Here is a 25,110-nt window from a genome sequence, read left to right as displayed (position 1 = left end):
CCGTTCTATCATTTTCTCCTTTCTATCTAAATAACTCCTACTCATCCAGCTCAAATATTATCACTCATTTGAAGTCTTCCAGTATACACAGAAACTGAGTAACCAATCCCTCTCCTGTTTGCAAGTGCTTTACTTATACCACTATTTCAATGCTTGCTAATTTGAATTAAAATCTATTTATATGTTTGTCTGCTCTTCATTATTCTGTGTTATTTTCTGAAGGTCAGAACCATTTGCTTTTGCATTATTTTATCTGCCCAAACAGTTGGGTTATGTATCCATCCTTGAACAAAATTCTGCAGGAAACATCTTTTGTTTCCTGCAGGAAAACAAAATGATGTAGGAAACATCTTTTGTCCACGTAGAGGGCATCCTTCCCCCTTGTCAGCACTGAGTTCCCTCCCTCTTGCAGGCCTACGTGATCAGCTTCTTCCTTATAACTTTATCCAACTGCCCAGCCACCTCAATTGTCTTTAATTCCTTGTTTTCAGTTATTTACCTTATTAACTAATCTCTCTATAATCAATACAGAATGTTCTAAGGATTATATATTTCATCATGATCATAAGCATTGGACATACAGCATAGGAGTCTTATAATTTCTCCTATTTGGCCCTCAGTACCTGGAAGATAATGGTGTCTGAAAACCACAATACTATTACGGATTCTGAACAAGCTTGAAGTATTTTGCATATATTATTTCATTTAATCTTCCCAGTAGTCTTTTTCAAGATACAAACAATAATGGATGCACTATTCTTGAAGGCCAATCCAGGCCTATCCACCTCATTATTTCTATTCCAACACACCTTTCTTTTTTCTTTAGGGACAGAGTTTCCCTCTGTCACCCAGGCTGGAGTGCAGTGGCACAAATGTAACTCACTACAGCCTCAACCTACTAGGCTCAAATGATCCTCTCATCTTAGCCTTTCAAGTAGTTGGGCCTACAGGTGCATACCACCACGCCCAATGTATATATATATACACATTTAATTTTGCAGAGATGGGGTCTTGCTATGTTGCCCAGCCTGGTCTTAGACTCCTGGCTTCAAGTGGTTCCCCCACCTTGGCCTCTCAAAGTACTGGGATTACAGGCATGAGCTACTGTGCTAGGTTGGGATACCTTATTGCTTTAGGACCAATTTTCACTCTCTGTCTTCCATGCTCAGCTATCCCCTTTATCACCTATTTGAACCCTGTGTTGTCTTTAATATACTCCTTTGTAGACTTATATGATACAGTGAAAATAGCTATGAAAACTCTTGCCGAGGCATGTTATACAGTATATGGCCCTTTCCTGTGGAATGTTTAGGAGTAGTTTGAAATTTGGCTTAGCAGCCTCACACTTGATCCGTAATTTGTTTTTCTTAAGAGTTAACATCACTATCCCAGAGGTGCATAGGCGGCCAGATTATTTTGCCAGCTTATTAACACAAATCTGTAGTACTAGGACATTTCCTTGATTGTGATTGCCATTCTATGTTGGCTTATTTTGAGCCAAGATTCCTTTTAAAAATGCAAATTATTATCCAGAAAGATCTGGAGAAATGATTTAGAAAGTTTACTTCAAAGACAAAGGAAATTTAGCAACAGAAGGCGGCGAAAAGTGTAGTTTTAGCTGTCATATATTATTTTCATGATGGAAGGAATTATGTGTTCCAAGAAAAGAAAAGCAACTCTCACAAGAGTACCCAGAGATGTCAGAGGAAATGACGTGATCCTAAATCATGTTCTTGATGGCAAAATGTTATTTAGAAAGCCTAATTTTTAAATGGAATAGTTTTTGTGGTCAAATATGAGCAACAATAATCCTTTTCCTATAAACTTTAATTTATTGATGTCAGGTATTTTGGATGAGTGTACATTTTTAGGAACTAAGATTACTTTTCTTTAGATGTGTTATTTAAAACACATTTAGAAATAACTCTAGTTATATTTCAAAATGGTACAAATATTCTACACATACAATCTCTTCTCTGGAGATTTTCTTAAAGAAATACAAAAAGGAAATATAGCTGCAAAAGAACAGAGGTGTTTTGGATTGCCAACAGATGGAAAGCTTTAAATATTTCTAGAAACCATAAGGTACAATGAAGTGCATGGAATAGAAGAACTAGGGCAGTATGAGGTCAAATACTGGAAAAGGTCTAGAATTACGGTCTGCACCTAGAATGATGGATGAAGAAAGCAGAAAACACGGGACCAGTCGTGCTGAAAACATGGTGACTGATGTCTTAGAAGAAGAAAATCTGTTTTATGTTAAGATACAAACACATTATTTATAGAGAATAAAGGCAAAAAATATGGAAAAACATGGTTTATATATGTACAAGGCAAAAATAAGACAGAATTTCAAGCGGTTGATGAATAAGAAAAGCTAGTTTGCTCGAAGCTAAAAAAAATTCCCTTTTAAATGAGCCAAGATTTGTAGTACATACCGAAAAAAAGAATTCTAATTCTGTCACATTACCCAGCCAGCAGACAAAAATATTAATAAAATTAAAACTACAATACTATTGCTTATTAGCTTTCAAATTTTAGAGTCATTCATAAACAAAGTCTCGAGGAATGAGTTGCAATTAAAAGAACATTTCAGTTAGAAAGTTGTTGGACATTTAAAAGTATAAATGGGCCAGTTGCAATGGCTCATACCTGTAATCCCAGGACTTCGGGAGACCAAGGTGGACGGATCACTAGAGGTTCAGGAGTTTGATACCAGCCTGGCCAACATGGCAAAAATACAAAAATTAGCCAGGCATAGTGGTGTGTGCGTATAATCCCAGCTACTGGAGAGGCTAAGGCAGAAGAGTCGCTTGAGCCTGGGCGGTGGTGGTTGCAGTGAGCTGAGATCAAAGCCTTTGCACTCTAGCCTGGGCAACAGAGCAAGACTCTGTCTCTAAATAAGTAAATAAATACATAAATAAAAGTGTAAATGTAGCTGAGATAATCTGAGAATTGGAAAATTGAAGGAGAAAAGAAAAAAATAAATAACTTCAATCAGGGTATTTGAGATCCTGATTCAAATTAAGGGAACCAAATATAAAAGTGGACACATACTATGTAAGGTTATAAAATAACAATAGAATATTTAGATTAATAAAAACTGTTAAAGGCTATGTAGAGAAGTATGGGAAAAAGACAAAAAATGTGACAGAATATATAAATTCTTATCTTTCTTAGTGCCTAGAGATTTAGATATATTAGCGTGTTATTTAGAGCTTTGATGTCAACCAGCAGAAAAAAATTCCTACCAGTAAATAAATGCTTTAAACATTGACCTCTGGAGTGGGAAGGTTAGAGAAGAGAGTTTTGTTTTTCATCTGAAGCGCTTTTGTACCCTTGGATTTGTTGCCATGTGTGCATTCTTTGATAAGAAAATTTAAAACTAGAAATTTTAAGATACTATATTCTAAGAGCCCCTATGGAAGAAGACTTGAAGAAATAGGTAGTGTTTCAACAAAATAACCTCTTAAGTCAGTATTTCTCAATGTGCTTGCTCATGGAAAACTATTTGGAGTTTACAACCCCCTTTGGGCCATGTAAACAGTCGTTAAAATGGTTACAGTTTATATTTTAGTTTATATAGTTTATATAAACTAAATAGTAACTATATAGTAAGCCACCAATCACCCACCAGCACTGTATTTTGGGTCTTTCAAAAAATTGTACATGTGTTTGAAATGGTAGACATAAAAGTGTTAAAAATACAACCAAAAGGTGACTGTACCTACGTGGTTAAGAGAAGTTCTACGGTGCTGGCTTAGCTTCGCCTGTGGTTCAGGTGGACTTAATCTTTAAGGTATTTGGAAATATCAAGTACCCTTGACTTTATCCTTCCTTGACCTCCACAATTGAGAACTTCTTGCTGAACACTTGACCTCAATTATACCTTTCCAGCTTCTGACTTAGTCCACCTTTACATTAGTTTCTTTTTTTTTTTTTTTTTTTTTTTTTGAGACGGAGTTTCGCTCTTGCTACCCAGGCTGGAGTGCAATGGCGCGATCTCGGCTCACCGCAACCTCCGCCTCCTGGGTTCAGGCAATTCTCCTGCCTCAGCCTCCTGAGTAGCTGGGATTACAGGCACGCGCCACCATGCCCAGCTAATTTTTGTATTTTTAGTAGAGACGGGGTTTCACCATGTTGACCAGGATGGTCTCGATCTCTTGACCTCGTGATCCACCCGCCTTGGCCTCCCAAAGTGCTGGGATTACAGGCTTGAGCCACCGCGCCCGGCTACATTAGTTTCTTTAACTTAAGTTCTTGAGAAAGGCCCATGAGTGAAAAATAAGCGGAGTAGAGAGGAAAAAAAAAAAATGGACAAAGCGAACTAGTGCTTTAGCAATTTGGTGGGAATTAAAATAGCCTACACTGTAATAAAAGCAAGTCGGTTGTTAGAGATACTTTATAACAGCCCTTGTTTTATTTCAGGTTGCTCTGGTTTCGTTTTCTCCATCAGTTTTTGTTTTTATTTAATGTGTATGCATTTCTGCCTTGTGATTTGCCACCCCCCCCCAAAAAAAAATCCAGATTTAGAACAAGTTTACAGATTGAGTTCAGAAATTTGTTTACCAACCCCACACAATTGCAGTCAGTGTGATGTGTAGGAAGAACACTGGACTTTAAAAAACCTGGATCTCAATCTTAGACCGATAATATCTAGGCTACCACAGCAAATCATGCATCCTGGTTTTTCCTCAGTTTCCATTTCTGTAAAATGAGGATAATGCTGTATCCTTATTAGACTATTTGGCAACAGAATTATTTATTGGTGGAAGAGAAGACATTGGTATTTTGGAAACATTTGGTGAAAAAAATTTAATCTAAGAAAGGTGATTCTATTACTAGTGTTTTGAGCAATGCTTCTTAGTCATCGCCAAGGAGGATTTTAAACATTGAGCTGAATCAGCATTGTATTGGGGCCCTGGCTCTGTACCTTTAACAAGCTTCCCAAGGTGATTCTCAGTGTACATCCAGGGTTGAGAATAATCAGCTTAAATACTTTAAAATACTAAGCATTTTAAAAGCTAGATTGTTAATTTTACTTTATAAACATGAAGATTATTTTGGATATTTACATCAAGGCTCCAAAACATAGTCACCTACAGATAACAGTACAATTTTTCTACAAAGCCGAACAATGTGACTTCAACCAAGAATTATATCTTGAACCAGCTTTTTCTCCTTAAAATGACTGAGAGTCAACTGGGGTGGCTATTTTCACATGTCTAACTACTTTTTCTAACAATAAATCTTTATTGAACCCTCTCTGTCATCAGACACTTGTTTTAAGATAAATATAACATCTCATATGACAAACCTATGGCCAATATCATACTGAATGGGCAAAAGCTGGAAGAATTCCCTTTGAAATCAGGCACTAGACAAGGATGCCCTCTCTCACCACTCCTATTCAGTATAGTATTGGAAGTTCTAGCCAGAGCAATCAGGCAAGAAAAAGAAATAAAGGGTATTTGATTAGGAAAGGAGGAAGTCCAACTGTCTCTATTTGCAGATGACATGATTGTATATCTAGAAGACCCCATTGTCTCAGCCCAAAATCTTCTCAAACTGATAAGCAACTTCAGCAAAGTCTCAGGATACAAAATCAATGTGCAAAACTCACAGTCATTCCTATATACCAATAACAGACAAACAGAGAACCAAATCAAGAGCAAACTCCCATTCACAATTGATACAAAGAGAATAAAATACCTAGGAATACAACTAGCAAAGGATGTAAAGGACCTCTTCAAGGAGAACTACAAACCACTGCTCAACAAAATAAGAGTATACAAACAGATGGAGAAACATTCCATGCTCATGGTTAGGAAGAATCAGTATTGTGAAAATGGCCATACTGCCCAAAGTAATCTATAGATTCAATGCTATCCCCATCAAGCTACCAATGATCTTCACAGAACTGGAAAAAACCACTTTAAACTTCATATGGAATCACAAGAGACACTGCATAGCCAGGACAATCCTAAGCAAAAAGAACAAAGCCGGAGGCATCACACTGCCAGACTTCAAACTATACTCCGAGGTGACAGTGATCAAAACAGCATGGTACTGGTACCAAAACAGAGACATAGACCAATGGAACAGAACAGAGACCCCAGAATAAACACCACATATCTACAACCATCAGATCTTTGACAAACCCAGCAAAAACAAGCAATGGGGAAAGGACTCCATGTTTAATAAATGATGTTGGGAAAACAGGCTAGCAGTGTGCAGAAAGCAGAAACTGGACCCCTACCTGTCACCTTACACTAAAATTAACTTCAGATGGATCAAAGATTTAAACATAAAACCTAACACCATAAAAACACTAGAAGAAAGCATACACAAAACCATCCAGGACATAGGCATAGGCAAGGACTTCATGATTAAAACACCAAAAGCAATGGCAATAAAAGCCAGGATAGACAAATGGGATCTAATTAAACTCCAGAGTTTCTGTTCAGCAAAAGAAACCATCATTAGAGTGAATCAGCAACCAACAGAATAGGAAAAATTTTTGCAATCTACCCATCTGACAAAGGGTTAATATCCAGAATCTACAAAGAAAACAGATATACAAGAAAAAAAACAACCCCATTCAAAGCAGGTGAAGGATATGAACAGACGCTTTTCAAAAGAGAACATATATGAGGCCAACAAACATGAAAAAAATACTCATCATCACGGGTCATTAGAGAAATGCAAATCAAAACCACACTGAGATATCATCTCACACCAGTTAGAATGGCAATCATTAAAAAATCGGGAGACAAAAGATGCTGGAGAGGATGTGGAGAAACAGAAACACTCTTACACAGTTGGTGGGAGTGTAAATTAGTTCAACCATTGTGGAAGATAGTGTGGCAATTTCTCAAGGATCTAGAAATAGAAATTCCATTTGACCCAGCAATCCCACTATTGGGTATATACCCAAAGAACTATAAATTGTTCTACTATAAAGACACATGCACACGTATGTTCATTGCAGCCCTGTGTACAATAGCAAAGACCTGGAACCAACCCAAATGCCCATTAGTGATAGACTGGACAAAGAAACTGTGGTATATATACACCATGGAATACTATGCAGCCATAAAAAACAATGAGTTTGTGTCCTTTGTAGGGACTTGGATGAATCTGGAAACCATCATTCTCAGCAAACTGACCCAAGAACAGAAAGTCAAGCACTGTATGTTCTCACTCATAGGTGGGTGTTGAAAAATGAGAACACGTGGACTCAGGGAGAGGAGCATCACACACAGGGGACAATTGGTGGGGGTAGGGGAGAGATAATGGGGGTTGGGGAGGGATAATATGAGGAGAAATGCCAGATACAGTATGCACCTAAAGTAAAATAAAATTTTAAAAAGAAAAAAAACACATCTTACCTCTTCTGCAATTTAAGGAGGGGAAAATATAAGCATAGTATTTGAGTGGCAGATGGTAAATCAATGGCACTAGAATTTATAGGGTGCTATGAAGACTTGAAGAAGTGTGTTAGCTTTGCTGACTGAGAGACTGGTCTTGCTGGAAGCAACTGCATTTGGAGGGATAGATGGGAATTAGACATCTGATATACAATTGATAAAGACTGAAGAAATGAAAGAGCCTTTGAAAAGAACAGGAGACAATAAAATACACTGGATTATTTACGGCACTGCCAGCAGGTCTATACTACAGCAGCAAAATGTCTGGGGCACGTAGTAATGGAAAACGAATGGAAAAATGGAGACCTGGGCTAGATCTCGGAAGGCACTGTTTGCCAAAGCAAAACGTCCCTCGTGGCTTGAATTCCACTTCACTGGCTAAGAGAAAGAGGCATACAGGGCATGTATGGCGGGAAGAAGAATGTACATTAGTGAAAGAATACTTCAGTGCCAGGAGAAGTAGAATATCCCAAGAAAAAGTCCACCTTAGCCAAAACACAGAGCAAAAGAAACTGATGAATGCCAAGTAACAAGCACTGAAGGGACTTTCTGTAGGGAATTGGTAGATAAATACTGGTATGTGAATCAGCAGAGAAATAATATGTGTGTGTGTATACACACACAAAAATGTATATATTTGCATATATATACATTTACATTTTTAACAAAACAAAAACAATAAAGGATATTCTTATGTGCTAAATTTCATATATGTGTATTATCTTGGAATTTTCATGCAGAAAATATTAAAAAGATAACCTACAGAGAAGGAATTTATATGAGTCATTCCACACATCATTATGCTTTTCCAAAGGCATTAAATGGTGACTGAAACAAAAGAATATGTAATAAAGGGAGGAAAAAGTGTACAGCTTAAATATTGCCCACAATTTGTCTTTTATAAATGAAAACTGGAATAATCATTTATGTTGTTCTTATCAATGTGCCATTGTTTAATTTTTTTTCTATAGACTTCATAACTTTAATTTTGTGACACTTCAAAAATATTTAATGTATTACTTGGAGTCTGGTTACTAATGATCTGCCGTTAATTGGTACACTACTTATTTCAATTCTATTCTCCTCATCTCTGAACATTTTAATTCTTTGAGCTCCTTTCTTCTTCCTAGACCCTTGAGGATCACGAAATTCTTTGAGGCTAAAATTGATCACGTCGAGAATCAGGGCAGGCAAGAAATGATCTCAGTAATTCATTTATTATTTGAACTTTTCCTTTTAGCCACTTAGACAGGAAAACTAATTTTAATTATTAATTTTCCATTAACCAGGACATCCTAGCATTCATGCCTGAATAAAATTTCCCAGTTGTTACTAGATTCTTGTATCGTCCGTTCCATTTATTTTAAGTTGAATTTTGCCCTTCTGAAAAAGAAATTCTTAAGTTCTAACCTACAGTACATCAGAATATGACCTTGTTGGTAACAGAGTCTTTACAGAGATACTCAAGTTAAAATAAGATCATTAGGGTAATTTGATATGATTGGTAACGTTATAAAAGGAGAAATTTGGGCACAGAGACAGAGATATACAGCAAGAATACAATGCAAAAAAAGGAGATGAATGATGCATCTGTAAGACAAAGGTCACCAAAGATTGTTGGCAAAACACCAGCACTTAGGAATGGCAAGGAAGGATGCTTCTCCACCGGCTTCAGAGGAAGCATGGATTTGACAGCACCTTAATTTCAAATTTCTAGCCTCCAGACCTGTGAGATGATAAATTTCTGATGTTTTAAGCCACTGAGTTTGCAGTATTTTGTTATGACAGTCCTAGAAAACACATGATTAAAATACTTAAAAATAAATACAAAAAGGCCAACTAATATAGGACTTCCTCATCTTTACTTTTTTCCAAACCTGGACATAAAAAAAAAAAAAAAAAAAAAAAAAACAAAAAAAAAACTAAATGAAAAAAAGCCCTCCCTTTAATAGCACCAGGATTTCATAAAAGAACATTTTAATAGTAAAGAAGGACATATTTTAGAATAAGAGAAAATTCTTAAAATTTAGCTACATATAATTTATGTACTAAAGTATACTGTCTTTACCTTCATTGTCACATCACGGTACAGCAGCTTTCAACAACTGACCCACGTTTCAATGACTTGTCCAAGAACCAGATGCACTGTGGAATTCTGATACAGCTGGTAAAATAATAGATTTCTGGAATATATTTCCTTGTTCAATCAATAATGCTGTGTTGTCCAGGACATCCCTTGAAAATGGAATCCCAATTCCGGAGTTAGTGCGATTGATAACCAGAATTAGACTTTATTCAGAAGACCGGTCCTGAACATCATTGAGAAACCTGGCTTCTCTTTGTGGCAATAGGTATCATAGGCATTCATTGCCTCAGAAAGAGATTTTGTTATGTAAAGACGATAGAAACAGGATTCTAATCAAAGCAGAAAGGAATTAAGAGTGAAACTGAGACTCTTTAAGTGCTGATGACAAGGTCTCTCCAGCGTTCAAATTAAACAAGTTTTCAACATAAATATTAAGACAATCAGGCATCATTTATCTTTTATAAAATATGCAATCCTTATCAAAATACCAATGATATTTTTCATAGAAATAGAAAAAATCTTGAAATTTGTATAGAACCACAAAAGACCCCAAATAGCCAAAGCAATCCAGGGCAAAAAGAACAAAGCTGGAGGCATTACACTATCTGACTTCAAAATTTACTACAAAGCTGTAGAAACCCAAACAGCATGGTTCTGACATAAAAGCAGACATAGCGGCCAATGAAATGGAATAGAAAACTCAGAAATAAACACACGTATTTACAGCCAACTACTTTTTGACAAAGGCACCAAAAACATACAACAGGTACAGGACAGTCTCTGAGATAAATGATACAGGGAATCTGGATATCCATATGCAGAAGAATATTCCCATTATACAAAAATCAATGTGAAATTGATTAAAAATCTAAATGTAATACCCAAAACTATAAATCTATTACAAGTAAACTTAGGGGAAACACTTCAGTACATTGATCTGGGCAAGGATTTTATGTATAAGACTTCAAAAGTACAGGCAACAAAAGCAAAAACAGAAAAATGGGATTATACTAAACCAAAAAACTTCTGCACAGCAAAAGAAACCATCAGCAGAAGAAAGACACAGCCTGTAAAGTGATGGAAAATATTTGCAAACCATTCAACAAGAGATATATACATAGAATATACACAGAATAATACACAAAGAATTCCAAGAACTTGACAGCAAAAAAATAATTAATCCAATTTAAAAATGGGTAAATGACCTGCATAGACATTTCTCTAAAGAAAATATACAAATTCAGGCTGCAGTGGCTTGCATTTGTAGTCCCAACAACTTTGGGAGGCTAGGACCAGGAGGACTGCTTGAGCCCAGGAGTTCGAGATCAGCCTGGGCAACATGGCAAGACCCTGTCTTTACAAAAAGACAAAAATCAAAAAATTAGCCAGGCTTGGTGCTGAGTGCCTATAGTTCCAGCTTTTTGAGAGGCTGGCACAGGAGGATCTCTTGAGCCCAGGAAGTTGAGGCTACAGTGAGCTGAGATTGCACCATATCATTCCAGCCTGGGCAACAGAGTGAGACCCTGTCTCAAAAATAAATAAAGTAATATACAAATGGTCAAAAAGTATATGAAAAATGCTCATCACTAATTATTAAGGAAATGCAAATCAAAGCCACAATGAAATATCATCCCACCCCAGTCAGAATGGCTATCATAAGACGACAAAAAAGAATATGCTGGTGAGGCTGCTGAGAAAGAGGAACTCCTATACACTTTTAGTGGGAATTTTAGTACAGCCATTATAGAGAACAGTATGTAGGTTCCTTCAAAAACTAAAAAGAGAACTACCATATGATCCAGCAATTCCACTCCTTGGTATATACCCAGAAGAAAGGAAATCAGTATGTCAGATCGATCTGTGTACTCCAGTATTTATTGCAGCATTATGCACAATACCTAAGATACGGAATTAACTTAAGTGTCCATCAGTGGAGGAATGGATAAAGAAAATGTGGTATATATACATAATGGAATCCCATTCAGCCATAAAGAAAAAATGGCATCTTGCCAGTTTTGAAAACATGGATGATCCTGGAGGACATTATGTTAAGTGAAATTAAACCAGACACAAAGATAAATACCACGTTATCACTCATATGTGGAAGCTAAATAAGTTTATTTCATAGAAGTACACAGTAGAGGCCGGGCACGGTGGCTCACCCCTGTAATCCCAGCACTTTGGGAGGCCGAGGCAGATAGATCACGAGGTCAAGAGATCGAGACCATCCTGGTCAACATGGTGAAACACCGTCTCTACTAAAAATACAAAAAATTAGCTGGGCATGGTGGCACATGCCTGTAATCCCAGCTACTCAGGAGGCTGAGGCAGGAGGATTGCCTAAACCCAGGAGGCGGAGGCTACGGTGAGCCGAGATCGCGCCATTGCACTCCAGCCTGGGTAACAAGAGCGAAACTCCGTCTCAAAAAAAAAAAAAAAAAAAGAAATACACAATAGAATAGTGATAACTAGATGATGCTGGGAAGTCTAGAGGGAAGGGAGGAGAAGGAGATATTGGTTAACAGATACAAAAGTATACAGCTAGATAGGAAGAATAAGTTCTAGTGTTCTTTAGCACTTTATTGAAGACATAGAATAAGAACTTACTCCATATCTTCAAATAGCTAAAAAAGAAGATAGTGAATGTTCCCAACACAAAGAACTGGTAAATGTTAGAGGTGATGAATATGCTAATTACCATGATTTGATTAGACACTGTATAAAGGTATCAAAATATCACATTTTTATCCCATAAATATGTATATTATGTATCAATTAAAAATTAAAAATATTCTTTGTTTAGAAAAAAACTTACAGAAAAATAAATCTCATTGAAATAAAATCACTCTTCTCTTTTTTTCTCAGACTTGTTTTTTTCTCTCACTGTATCTTTTCTCATTTATAAAGTGAGATATTTCAATAAAGTTTAACTATGTATTGAGTGCTCTCTGGGTTCCAGGTAAAGGAGTAAGGATCACTGGGTATATGAGCATTGGTGAAACACGGTCTCCACCCACTGGAGATATCAAACATAGATGAGTTCTAAAATTGTGCCCAGGGCTTAACTAACAAATTGTGCTGGTAACAATTACATACTTCCATTTAAAAATCACGGAGTTCGGGCTGGACGCAGTGGCTCACGCCCATAATTCCAGCACTTTGGGAGGCTGAGGTGGGTGGATCACAAGGTCAGGAGTTCGAGACCACCCTGGCCAATATGGTGAAAACCCATCTCTATTAAAAATACAAAAATTAGCTGTGCATGGTAGTGCACACCTGTAGTCCCACCTACTCAGGAGGCTGAGGAAGGAGAATTACTTGAACCCAGGAGATGGCGGTTGCAGTGAGCTGCGGTCACACCACTGCACTCCAGCCTGGGTGACAGAGTGAGACGGTCTCAAAAAAAACAAAAAATATCAAAGTACAAGTGTCTGTGGGCATTTCACAACAGAATCATAATATATTGGTTAAATGTAATTTGCATGAACACATAAATGATTCTAGGAGAAATAAAGCCTGAAGATGCCCTTAAGCTCATCCATCCTTTACTGTGAGCTTTTTTAAGCGACCATAGAACATTAGGGAAATAGCCATGGCAGAAATCACCAACAATGCATTGTTTCTTAAATTACATGTCCTGAATGCTTGAAGGTCATATAAATGCCTTTGCTTATTTAAGTCCAAGCATTGATTTTCTGAACAAAATCAGCTCCTCCTCAGTTGCTCAAGGGAACACTGTGGGTGGTAGCCTTTGTCAAAGATGTCCTGGTGCAAAAATAGTCTGGTGTTCTCTCATTTATATTTATTAAATATATTTATTAAATATAATTAATATAAAATATAATAAATTATATTTATTAAATATAAATGAGAACATGATATACTAATTGCTCCCTTGTTTGGATGACAATAGAATATATGCAAATTACGCTTGGTGGTTTGCAGCTGTAAAGTTCACTCAAGAGTTGGCATTCTGTTTCTGTATTAGATCATGAAATCCTTATTCTCCCATATACCTTTGCTTCTATTAAGCTCTGTGTACCTTTTTAAGCCTAAGCTTTTGTTGTTGAATCCAGGTTTTCCCACTGCTATTGTTAAAATCATACCAACGCTGATATTGTTTAGATACTGGGCTTCCATGTTGTTCAACTTAGCAATTCAACAGACAGGCACTGAGCCCGTGATAAGTATGAGCCACTCTGCTAATTGCTAGGTACAAAGAATAACGAGACCCAACCCTGCCTTGACTTTACTCTTTTGGGAGAGACAAAAAGTCAAGAGACATTGTCAGATGGTGTGGAGTGTTGTACTTCTATGCCTGGGAAGACTTAGCCTAGTTGAAGGTCAGATGAGAGTTCAGCAAAAAGAGACATCATAATTGAGTCCTGAAAGCTGGGTAGACATTAGCCAGGGGACAATGGACTTAAAAATATGGGGAAGAGAGTTTTCAAGTTAGAGGAAGCACAAATGACTTAAAGGTAAAAGGGAGCTTGGCATATTAAAAAAAATGGGCTGTTCCCTTAATGTATTTATGTAACTTATACATGTTATACTTTCGATCAAATCATCAAATTTGGGCTTTACCTGATTTAGGAGATTGATTTGACCCACTTTCAGTTAGCTATTACTGTTTTCTTCTAATTTAAAGCTTTATATAGTTGAATTTATTTATCTTTCCCTAGAAAGAACCTTTGAGCCACGTTCCTACTCTTTTCAGGTTTTCTGCTGTGCAGGGGTGGAAAGTTGTGATACCTTTTCTCACTCATAAGGGTCAGAGCTGACATTCCTATGACAAAATACTGGTTAACAAGAAAAGTATAGCATTTATTTAATCAAAATTTTACCTAAAACAGTATTCATCAGAAATGAAATCCAATGACCCAGGGAAAACTCTATTTTTATATGGAGGTTTGATAAAGAAGAGACCACTGTGTAGAAATCTGATCAGACAAAACGATATGATCTGAGGTCTTCCTATATCCTTCACTTTAAAGTACCCAGCATGTCAAGGGACCATACTTTGAGGTATTCCATTCTGAACCCTAACAGTACAATCACTTAAGGAAATTGTATGCCACCATTGAATTGGTAAATATGAAAACTGTAGTTAAGTAAAAGTATCCTTTGGATATCTTGTTAAATGAAAAGCAAAATAAATACCATTTCCATGTTATGCTTACAACTTTGTAAAATTATGCATCAAAAGTACCAGGGTGCACAAATACTGTATTATAAAAACTTTGGCCTTATCTTGGTCCTCAGTTCCAGCTAGGTAACCTGTAAAACTTGGAAATTTCCCAAGTGATAGGAGTATCTGGAACTCTTGTATCACATTTGAGTTTATATTAATGAAGTGAGTCAGGATGGGGCCCAGTTGCCAGAAAGACTAAGCATAAAATTAAAGGATTAGGGCTTTGAGCCCAGTAATGTCGTTCCAACCTCTGAGGAGTAGACGGATGCTGGTGATCGAGTTCATGTGCCTTGCAATTTAGTCAATCATGCCTAGATAATGAAATCCACAAACATACCAAAACAAACAAACAAACAAACAAAAACTATGGACAGTAAGGCCTGGGTGAGTTTCTTTGGTTTGAAAGGTGTAGGGAGGGAGATGCATCATGATTGCATGGGGAGAAGACGTGGAAGCTCTGATTCAGGATCCTCCTAGTTCTAGCCCCATGTGTCTCTTCTTTGAGCTGCTTCTGCATCGTGTCCTTTACAATAAAAAGTTTAGTGCTATTTTTGAGCAACGTAAGTCATTCTAGTAAGTTATCAAACCCGCTGGGGGCAGAGGAGCCCCTAAATTTGTAGCCACTTTGTCACAAATGCAGGTGGCTTGTGGACCCTCAAACTTGTGACTGGTGTTTGAAGTAGAGTCTTGTTGGGGACTATGCCGTTTAATGGTGGAGTCTACACCAATTCTGGATGGTTAGTGTCAGTATCACATCGCAGTACTGTAACAGCCAACTTGAAAAACTCTTTGGCAGCATCTATTAAAGTTTATCTTATAAATATTCTATAACCTAGAAATTTAATTCCTAGATATGTCAGATAAATGACTACTATATCCAACAATTACATGCCTAGAATTGTTTTTAGCTTATTCATAATAGATTAACAGGGACAGCAACCCAACTCTTCAACAGTTTCTACATCTTGTCTGACCCAAGAACCCCTTTCTTTCTTGACTACTATACATATCGGCATTGCTTGAGACAGATTTTGTAAAAAAAAAAAAAAAATTCTTGACAATAATATGCATACACAAAATAAGATGTTACTGTTTTGAGAGATCAGACATGTTGGTTTCTGGAGAGAAGAGCAACATACATGACTTTCTTTTTATATAAAATATTCAGTTTATAATAGTAAATCATAAGTTTCAGCAAAATGATCAAAGTGGCCATGTATATGTCCCAACTTGACAGATGCTACTTTTAGTTATATAGAATACTATACAGCAACAAAAGTGATCAAAATACAGACATAATGAGGAATGAAAGAAGCCAGACACAAAAGAATGCATACTGTGTAATTATGTTCTTATGACCTGCAAAAGCAGGTACAAATCATCTCTGGTGACATCTCATAATTGACTTGGCAAGTGCACAACTGAGAGATGTGACTGCTGAAAACGTTCCATCTCTTTATTGGGATGGTGTAGACATGAGGGTGTGCATATATATTTTTTAATCTGCAAAGGATACACTTAAAATATATGTACTTTTTGTAAGTTATACATCCATTTAAAAAGTTAAAGGACAAAAATGGAATTTCTCAAATGGTAAAATTTTTGTGGGAGTGGGATTTCAAGCAACTTTTATATGAGTGTTTTTTAATGCATGAATATGAATAATATAAAAACATTTTACTAATTCAAAGTTGATGTAATAAATATACCAGGATCTCCACTCAGTGTCACTTCATGCTGGAGAGTCACAAATGTTCGCATTTGAATATGATTAATATTACAAAGCTTGATTATAGTATCTGAGAGACTCACAGAGGTATGGTGAGAGGCTTGTGTTTGTTGGCAAATTTCCCACTTACCAGTTATGTTAAATTGGACAAAGTACCATAAAAGCTCCTTAATAACTTAGAATAAAAATTCTACGACCATCCAACACCCAGAAAGTGCCTGTAAGTGTAACCTTTAAAGTTACTGTTACCGGACATTATTACATATAAATACCAGCTGAAAAACACAACCTTTTTATTTCTGGACTTCTAAACTTCCTGACATTTTGCGTTATTATTCTTTGACTTAAAAATGGAAAGCCACAGTAATAATAGAAAGAGAGAGAGAAGAGATCTCTTAGAGCAGGAACTGCAAACTCAGGGTTAAGTTTCATCCTCTGTGAAAATACAACAGCAGTCCTCGAGAAGAGAACCTTGAGCTAAGGCTGCTTGTACTTGAAGCATGTCCCCTGTATGCTCATTTAAAATCAGTTTAGCAGAATCCCCAGAGGGGAGGGGAGGGAAAACCTAGCCTTAGATAGAAATGCAAAGGTTCTTCAGCCTGAAATGAAGAAAAACATACTCATTTGGCTTTAAATAAGGCCATGGGCTGAGTCTGAAATTGAATTTTAGCCTAGAGTTTGGGTAAGCATATCAATAGGTAGTGTATCATTCTTCACTTTTGTTTGTTTGGAGTTGTTGATTAATAGATTTAGAAAATTCTGGCTTTCAAAATATCACAGTTTAGACATCGAATAAATATATACTAAAATGCAGATTTCACCATTTCTTTTTGTTTGTAATTCAGTGGCTGCCCTGGTTCGGTGAATTATATATGAAGTTTCTATGTATTACATTATTCGTTTGGTGTCTACTATTGTACTGAAAACTTTACATTTTACTTATATTTTTAAAATAATTTTCTTTCTGAGATCACTATTTTCTAAAATGTACCCATTGAATAATGATGCTAAATTTTTTTTTAAAAGCAACAAACCAGCAAAAACTTTGGTTATACTTAGAAATTGTGCATTTAAAACCTATTTTTCTTGTATATCTCAGAAATTTGAATATTCTATATTGTGTGCTGTTAATGTCTACACTGTAGTACCTTGATTTTCTACATCTTGTCTGACCCAAGAACCTCTTTTTTTCTTGTACTACTACTCAAGGCATTGCTTGAGACAGATTTTGTAAATAAAAATTCTTGATAATAATATGCATACACAAAATAAGATGTTACTGTTTTGACAGATCAGACCTGTTGGTTTCTGGAGAGAAAAACAACATACATGACTTTTCTTTTTATATAAAATATTTGATTATAATAGTAAACCATAAGTTTCGGCAAAATGATCAAAGTAGCTGTGTGTGTCCCCGGATTTGATAGATGCTACTTTTAGTTAGACAGCATGTGCTATCATCCATAGCCAGAATTTTCTAAGTCTGTTAATCAATAACTCCAAACAAACAAAAGTGAAGAATGATACACTACCTATTGATAGGCTTACCCAAACTCTAGGCTAAAATTCAATTTCAAACTCAGTCCATGGCCTTATTTAAATTAACTATTTAATAACAGAACTGATTATTTAGATTTTGCTGTTTCATAATTCCTCATTGTAAAACATTATATATATATATATATATATATATATATATATATATATATACGTGTGTGTGTGAATATGATTTATTTTTATTAATAAAGATGTTAAAACTTGTACTAGATGTTTAAAAGGATGAAAGATAATTACTTTTGATGGTGTATCTATGGTTTGTGAAATCCATCTTTACAAGGTAATTCAGTTAAGTATTTTTTAAGTATTCTGGGAAATAAAATTGTCTCTGTAGAAGGATATACCACTTTGCATTTTGAAATTTGATTTTATAGCCACAATGATCAGAACATCATTCAATTCAAACAAAATAGCTTAATATAAAGACTGTATTACATTTGCATGAAGTAATTAGTCCAAAAAAATACCTTCTTTACAGATTTGGATTGAATGTGGTCACTGCTTCCCCCGTGTTACTAAAGGAAAAAAAAATGGTAATAATAATAATGCCCTGATCACCAAAATATGATAAAAATCAGCAGTATATATTTAAGGAGAGCATCTTTGATATACATATACAGTTCATTTTTATTTCAAAGTATCATTATAAGAGGACTTGAATATTCCTTAATGGGTTATAGGCATAATTAATTCACCTTATCCCCTAATAAGAATGCACTCCATTTGTGCACAGAACATACACCAACGGAACATGGTAAGGCAACTACCTATAAGTCAATGATCTCTTTCTGCTTTTAATTTTTTGTCAGCTGGTGGCTGAAGGGAAAATTACCCTTCAGTTTTCTCTGGGGTTGTTTTAATGGAAGCCATAGAAGAATTATCCTAGAGAGAAGAATGAGGGTTATTGAAGCAGTTCAGATTCACACATTTTTGTGGCTGCCGACTTTTTCAAGCTCTGTGCATTGTTAATTTTGGTTCTGGGGAAATAAGGTTGAGGAAGGCTTAGAAGCTTAGTTGGGGTGAGAGACTTGGCAGTATATGTAAAGAAGAATCCTGCACTATGTCCAGTGGTCCTTCATATTGCTCTTCTACAGCAGGCCCAAGCTAAGGAAAAGAGATACTGTAATTTTAAATTAATTTTTCATGTTTGGATTAATACACTTAACTGATTTTAGGAATGATACTACGTTGCAGTACCTCGATTTTCTACATCTTATCTGACCCAAGAACCCCTTTTTCTCTTGCCTACTCCATATAACAGCACTGCTTGATCGCAGAATTGACTGAAAATAATGAAATGCTTTCAGTCAATGGATAAACACATGTAGTGCATCCTTACAGAGGAATACTACTGAGCAATAAAAAGGAGCAAGCTACTGTTACATGTAACAACGTGGATCTGAGCACCACTGTATTGAATGATAGATTCCAGACACAAATGACCACATACTATATGATACCATTTATATGAAATGGCAAAAATACATAGAAAGCAGGCCAGTGATTTCAGGGTCTGAGAGTAGGAAGCAGAGAATGACCACAGAGGGGTAAGAGGGAACTTGTCCAGATAGTGGAAAAGGTCTGTGTGATACTTATTCTCACTCTATGCATTTGTCACATTTCACTTGTACACTTAATACTGGTGATGTTTATTGCATAAATTATACATACCTGAATAAAATCAGTTAAGATTAAAATATTGTTGAATTCACTTGTAAAGTAGAGAAGTGATCCTATAATTTGTTTTTTGACAGTCTCACTCTGTTACCCAGGCTGGAATGGGGTGGCATGATCTCAGCTAACTGCAATCTGGGTTCAAGTGATTATCCTGCCTCAGCCTCCCCAGTAGCTGGGATTTCTGGCACCTGCCACCATCCCTGGCTAATCTTATTTTCATGTTGACCAGGCAGGTCTCCAACTCCTGACCTCAGGTGATCTGCCGCCTCGGCCTCCCAAAGTGCTGGGATTACAGGTGTGAGCTACCGCACCCAACCTATCATACATAAAAGTGGCCAGAAAAATGAAGACAGGCTGAGCTTCATCTAGAATTTGGGCAAGCATTAATATCAGACAGTAACTTTAAAGGGAAGGTAAAAAAGGAAAATGATTACACCCAAGAGTTCTTCTCCTTTATCACTGCAATCATGTAATATGTAAATCAACTAGTCCAGTGACATAGCCTATGGAAAGCATTATAATAAACGCTGCTACTATTTTTATTGTTATTGTTATTATTCAGAACCATATATTAAGAGTATCTAGACAACCTTAGAGGAGTTGTGAATACAGAGGAGTCAGAAACTTTCTCCTTCCTTCAAGTGGAGAGAGGCTGTGAATTAAGTGATTCCAGTCATTTGAGAAACACAAAAGGAGATGGAATTGATCAATGATTTATTTAGGGGAATTAATGAACTATAATGTGTCACCGGAGCTGAATGTTAAGCACCATTTCTGACAGATTCTGAGCACTTGTGTGTGTATCAAATAATTTCTGATCTATTTCAATCTATTATGAAGACTCTTGGTATCTCATCATGTGAAAAATGGAAAACGTGCCAATGAGTAAAGGAGTTTGAGGCTGATATTAACCTTGATCGTCATATGTGCTACAACACACAACATATAATAGCATCTATTTAATGTGCCCAGACTGACTATCCTAAGTAAATTTCATGTATTGTCACATTTAAGCTTCATCACAACTTTAATAAATGGACATGGATAGTAAAAGAAGTTACATAAGAATTAAGATTAAGGGCTGGTCGTGGTGGTTCAAGCCTGTACTCCCAGCTACTTGGGAGGCTGAAGTGGGAGGACTGCTTAAGCCCAGGAATTTGAGCCCTCAGTGAGCTATGATCTAGTCACTGCACTCCAGCCAAAGCAACCATAGGATAAAGCTTGGTGAGGAAACATTTAACTTTATCAGAGCTGGATTGCTGATCCTATGTTTTTGTTTTTGGTTGTCCTGCCCTGGAAATAGAATGCAGAGAGTTAACTGATATCTGGCTCAAAATCTCTGGCATCCCCCAATAAGTCCATAGGTTAACATTATATAGTAGGTTGTCAACAAGTGATTGCTGAATGACTTATATAACAGCTCCATGTTTCAATTATTGGAAAGCAGGACTTGTATATTATATTCTTAGTCTAAAAGATACCAAACATAGCATAAGGTTGATGTTGTATAATAGTGTGTAATTCATTTTCATGGCTTCCCAGCTGACCAGTCTATTTTGAAGTCCACTTTGGGGTAATGGTATAGAGATACTTCTGTGTTAGATTGCTGGCATTAGCAATAACTTGAATTTTGATAAATCTTTAATTATATTTAACAGTTATTAAACTGAGACAATTGTTGCTTTTAAATGAGAAAAACGGTTAGCATGCAGGCTCTAATAGGTACATTTATCATTTCCTTATCATACTGAGCTTTAGGCTTAATGTTATCTATTTTCCAAGAAAGTAAAAATGTTGTTTCTTAGAACATAAAGGTTCTTTATAATGTGAGCAATAGATTGAAGCTGTACAGATTGGTTCTTTAATGAAATGGGCAAAATTCCAATGGAACTGACAAGGTTTATTTCTATTTGTTGTATTTCTTTTTTCTCATTACAGATGGACCCGATTCAGAAAGCTGTAATAAACCACACATTTGGGGTTCCTCTTCCCCATCGAAGAAAGCAAATTATATCATGCAACATTTGCCAGTTGAGATTTAATTCTGATGTAAGTTTATCATTTAGAATTCACTTAAAGAATACTTTTTGGGGTTCTAATCTTACAGGAGAAAAAGATTTCTTAAACATTTTCTCCAGTAACTGAGCATGTCAAAATTCAAAAATAACATGTAACTCATTATGTGCTTTAATTTTGGAGATTATGTTATGTTGGTGGTTTCCTACAGAAAATTTGCATTATACGAGCTTATACACATGCAGTTTAATGTGTTTTTTTTTTTTTTTTTTTTTTTTTTTAGTCTTTTGGGAATGGTACATGTAGTTAATACACTTTGCCTTTAGAAACAGCAAAATTTAGGACCAATGCAACTTTTAATAGGTTACACTCAAAAGACAGGACCAAAATATATTTTAAGACCAAGATTTTGAGTTTATAAACTTTTTGGCTGGAATGGAGGCTTCAAATTCCATGTTACTGCTATGTCCTTAATTATATTTATGCTAGACACTGAAAGTGTCTTAGGGGTATTGGTATTTTAACAGGGGGTCCTACAGACCTAAAACTACTCAAGCCCCCAAATATTCTTCAGTGTAGAACATGCAGGAAGAAAACATTTGTGGACCTGACTGGTACTTCACAAGTTATTCAGGGAGTTATTCACATCCATTTCTAAAGACCAGGGTGGACTCTGGATCCATCACAGTGATACTAATTTTGACCTGTGGCCAATAGAAAAAAAAAAAAAAAAAAGTATGTCTTCTCTTCCCCGCCAAACCTGCTCTGATGTGGAGATAATCCTGAGAATTCCAGAAGAGAAAAGCAACCTTAGTTTAGAAGGAATAGGAATTGGACAGCATTCATACTGTAGGCAAACAGAAGGCTCCAACCTATCAAAATGGAGTCTTCCAAGCTACCATTTTCTTGTGCTAACCTGATAGACTATGTGGAGATGATCAAACTGATCTGAATTTTGGAGAATGTTATGCCTTCCAGTTAACCTCTCCAGTCAAGTAGTTCTCTTAGATGCTCTGATAAGGATAGGATACAAGATAATCAAGTATAGGAAATAGATGAGGCATAAAAAAATAGTTTATTTCTTCTTTAAGGAGAACATTTCATCTATTCTGCTTTTATCTTAAGAACCCATACTTACTAATGCAAACATCAGGTAATTTTATAATATCCATTGACTTAAAAAAGAGAAGAATGGATTGCCTGCATAACACCCTAGTCTATTTGGCCAGCTAAAACAAAATACCATAAAGTGAGTAGATTATAAACAACGGAAATTTATTTCTCAGAATTCCAGAGGCTGAGAAGTGCAAGATCAAGGTGCTGACAAATTCACTGTCTGGTAAGGGCCTGCTTTCTGGTTCACAGATGGCACAGTTTCACTGTATTTTCACATAGTGGAAGGGATAAAGGAGCTTCCTTGAAGCTATTTTATAAGGGTACCAATCCCATTCACAAGGGCTTTGCCCTTACGATTTAAATCATCTCCCAAAAGGTTGCACCTGCTACTACCATTCATATACAACATATGAATTTTCCCGGTATGCAAATAATTACACCATAGCAGCACTTAGGTGGTATTTGCTGCCCAAAACCAAAAAGAATATACCAAACATACAACATTTTATGAGAAGAAATTTTTGTTTAATGTTGAGCACCTTGATTTGAGTTATAGAAATTTACCACAGAATTTCTTAATTTATTAAAAATAAAGTATTCTCCAGTGATAACTAAGATAAATCTCTTCAAGCTGTTGTAGAGTCCTCTTAATACATAACTAAAAGTTCTAAACTCAATAGCTTCAACTTTGATCATTTTTAAACACTCAGCAAACAATTACATAGTTTTATAATTATTATTTTAAGTGGCTTATTTTTGGTTCCTCTTTTCCTAAATTGTATTTATTTTTCACTTTGAAACTGATCAGATAATGATATAAGTCTCCTAGGAGCCATGTTGTCAGCTTCTTATATTTAATGAGACTACTTAAAATATCTCCTCCTGCCTATGACTTCACTGTCCATATTCTCTGCATTAAGAACACTTCTGTTAAACTAGGCATAAGAAAGAAACTTCAAGGTCATTGAACTTCATCTCCTACTAAGTGCAAGAATTTCATCTGTCACAAGTGCAAGATCTTTTTGTTGATTATTCCTGGTGATGAGTTGCTTACCATTTCCAGGCAGTGGTTCTATTTTGGGAGTGTTTCTAATTATGTAGATTGATGTCAAATTCCTGATTGGACACTTTAGAAATATTGTCAAATATACTTTAGAAAACACACATTTTTATATGTAATTATTATAAATTGATATAACATATGGAATATGAACATACTTCTCAAAAATGTAATCTTATTTCATTTCCTTGGTGAGAGAGTAGCAATTTATTTTGTTACTGAAGTTTCAAAGTAGAATGGGCATCACTACATATTTATTAGGGACAACTGGCTTTTCATTCTCACAACTTTGCTTTCAGGTCTGGCATGTTGTAAAAGAAACATGGCCAAGGTATTTGGAGATGTGGACTAATCGCTTTGGGTCATAATTAAACAACTGCAGTCTTGACCAGATGATTACTGTGTTAATCTTCTATTGCTGCTATAATAAATTACCACAAACTTAGTGGCCTAAAGCAACACAAATATGCAGGCATATCTCAACTGGCTTTGTGTCTTTGCATTACATTGTGGCTCTTCTTTAAATATAAAAACATTTCTATTATTACTATATCTGCTATGGTGATTTGTGACCTTTGATGTTACTACTGATTATTTGGAGGCACTGTGAATTCCACCCACATAAGATAGTAAATGTAATCAATGAATGTGGTATGTGCTCTGATTGCTCCACCATCTACATGTTCCCCAATCTCCCGCCCTCTCTTTGGACCTTTCTATTTCCTGAGACACAACACTGAAATTGGGCCAATTTAAAACCCTACAATGGCCTGCATGTGTTCAAGTGAAAGGAAGAGTCGCACATCTTTCGATTTACATCAAAAGCCAAAAATGATTAAGCTTAGTGAGGAAGGCATGCCAAAAGAAGAGTTAGGCTGAAAGCTAGGCCTTTTGTGCCAAATGGTTAGCTAAGCTGTAACTGTAAAAGAAAAGTTCTTGAAGGAAATTAGATGTGCTACTCTAGTAAACACATGAACGATATGAAAGCAAAAGAGCCTTATGTTTGATATGGAGAAAGTTCCAGTGGTTTGGATAGAAAATCAAATCAGCCACACCATTTTCTTAAATCGGAGCCTAATCCAGAGGAAGGCCCTATTCTCTTCAAGTCTGTGAAGGCTGACAAAGGTGAGCAAAAATGTCTGAAGCTGGGAGCGGCTGGTTCATGAGGTTTAAGGAAAGAAGTCTTCTCCGTAAGATAAACGTACACGGTGAAGCTGCATGTGTAGATGTAGGAGCTGCAGCAAGTGA

General features: G+C 36.1%; 1 protein-coding gene across 3 annotated transcripts in view; it reads left to right on the top strand.

Annotated features, from left to right (window-relative positions):
* ZNF385D (zinc finger protein 385D) overlaps positions 1-25,110 on the top strand; it is a 912,123-nt gene that overhangs the window by 734,319 nt on the left and 152,694 nt on the right. For all 3 annotated transcript variants that reach the window (XM_010335636.3, XM_003924917.2, XM_074405719.1), the window contains one exon: positions 21,609-21,719. In XM_010335636.3, coding sequence (XP_010333938.2) covers positions 21,609-21,719 — 111 coding nt within the window. The remainder of the gene's footprint in view (positions 1-21,608; positions 21,720-25,110) is intronic.

The sequence above is a fragment of the Saimiri boliviensis genome, chromosome 9 (genome assembly GCF_048565385.1).
Source record: "Saimiri boliviensis isolate mSaiBol1 chromosome 9, mSaiBol1.pri, whole genome shotgun sequence".
In the NCBI taxonomy this organism is placed as follows: domain Eukaryota; kingdom Metazoa; phylum Chordata; class Mammalia; order Primates; family Cebidae; genus Saimiri; species Saimiri boliviensis.
This window is presented reverse-complemented; position numbering and strand designations above follow the sequence as displayed.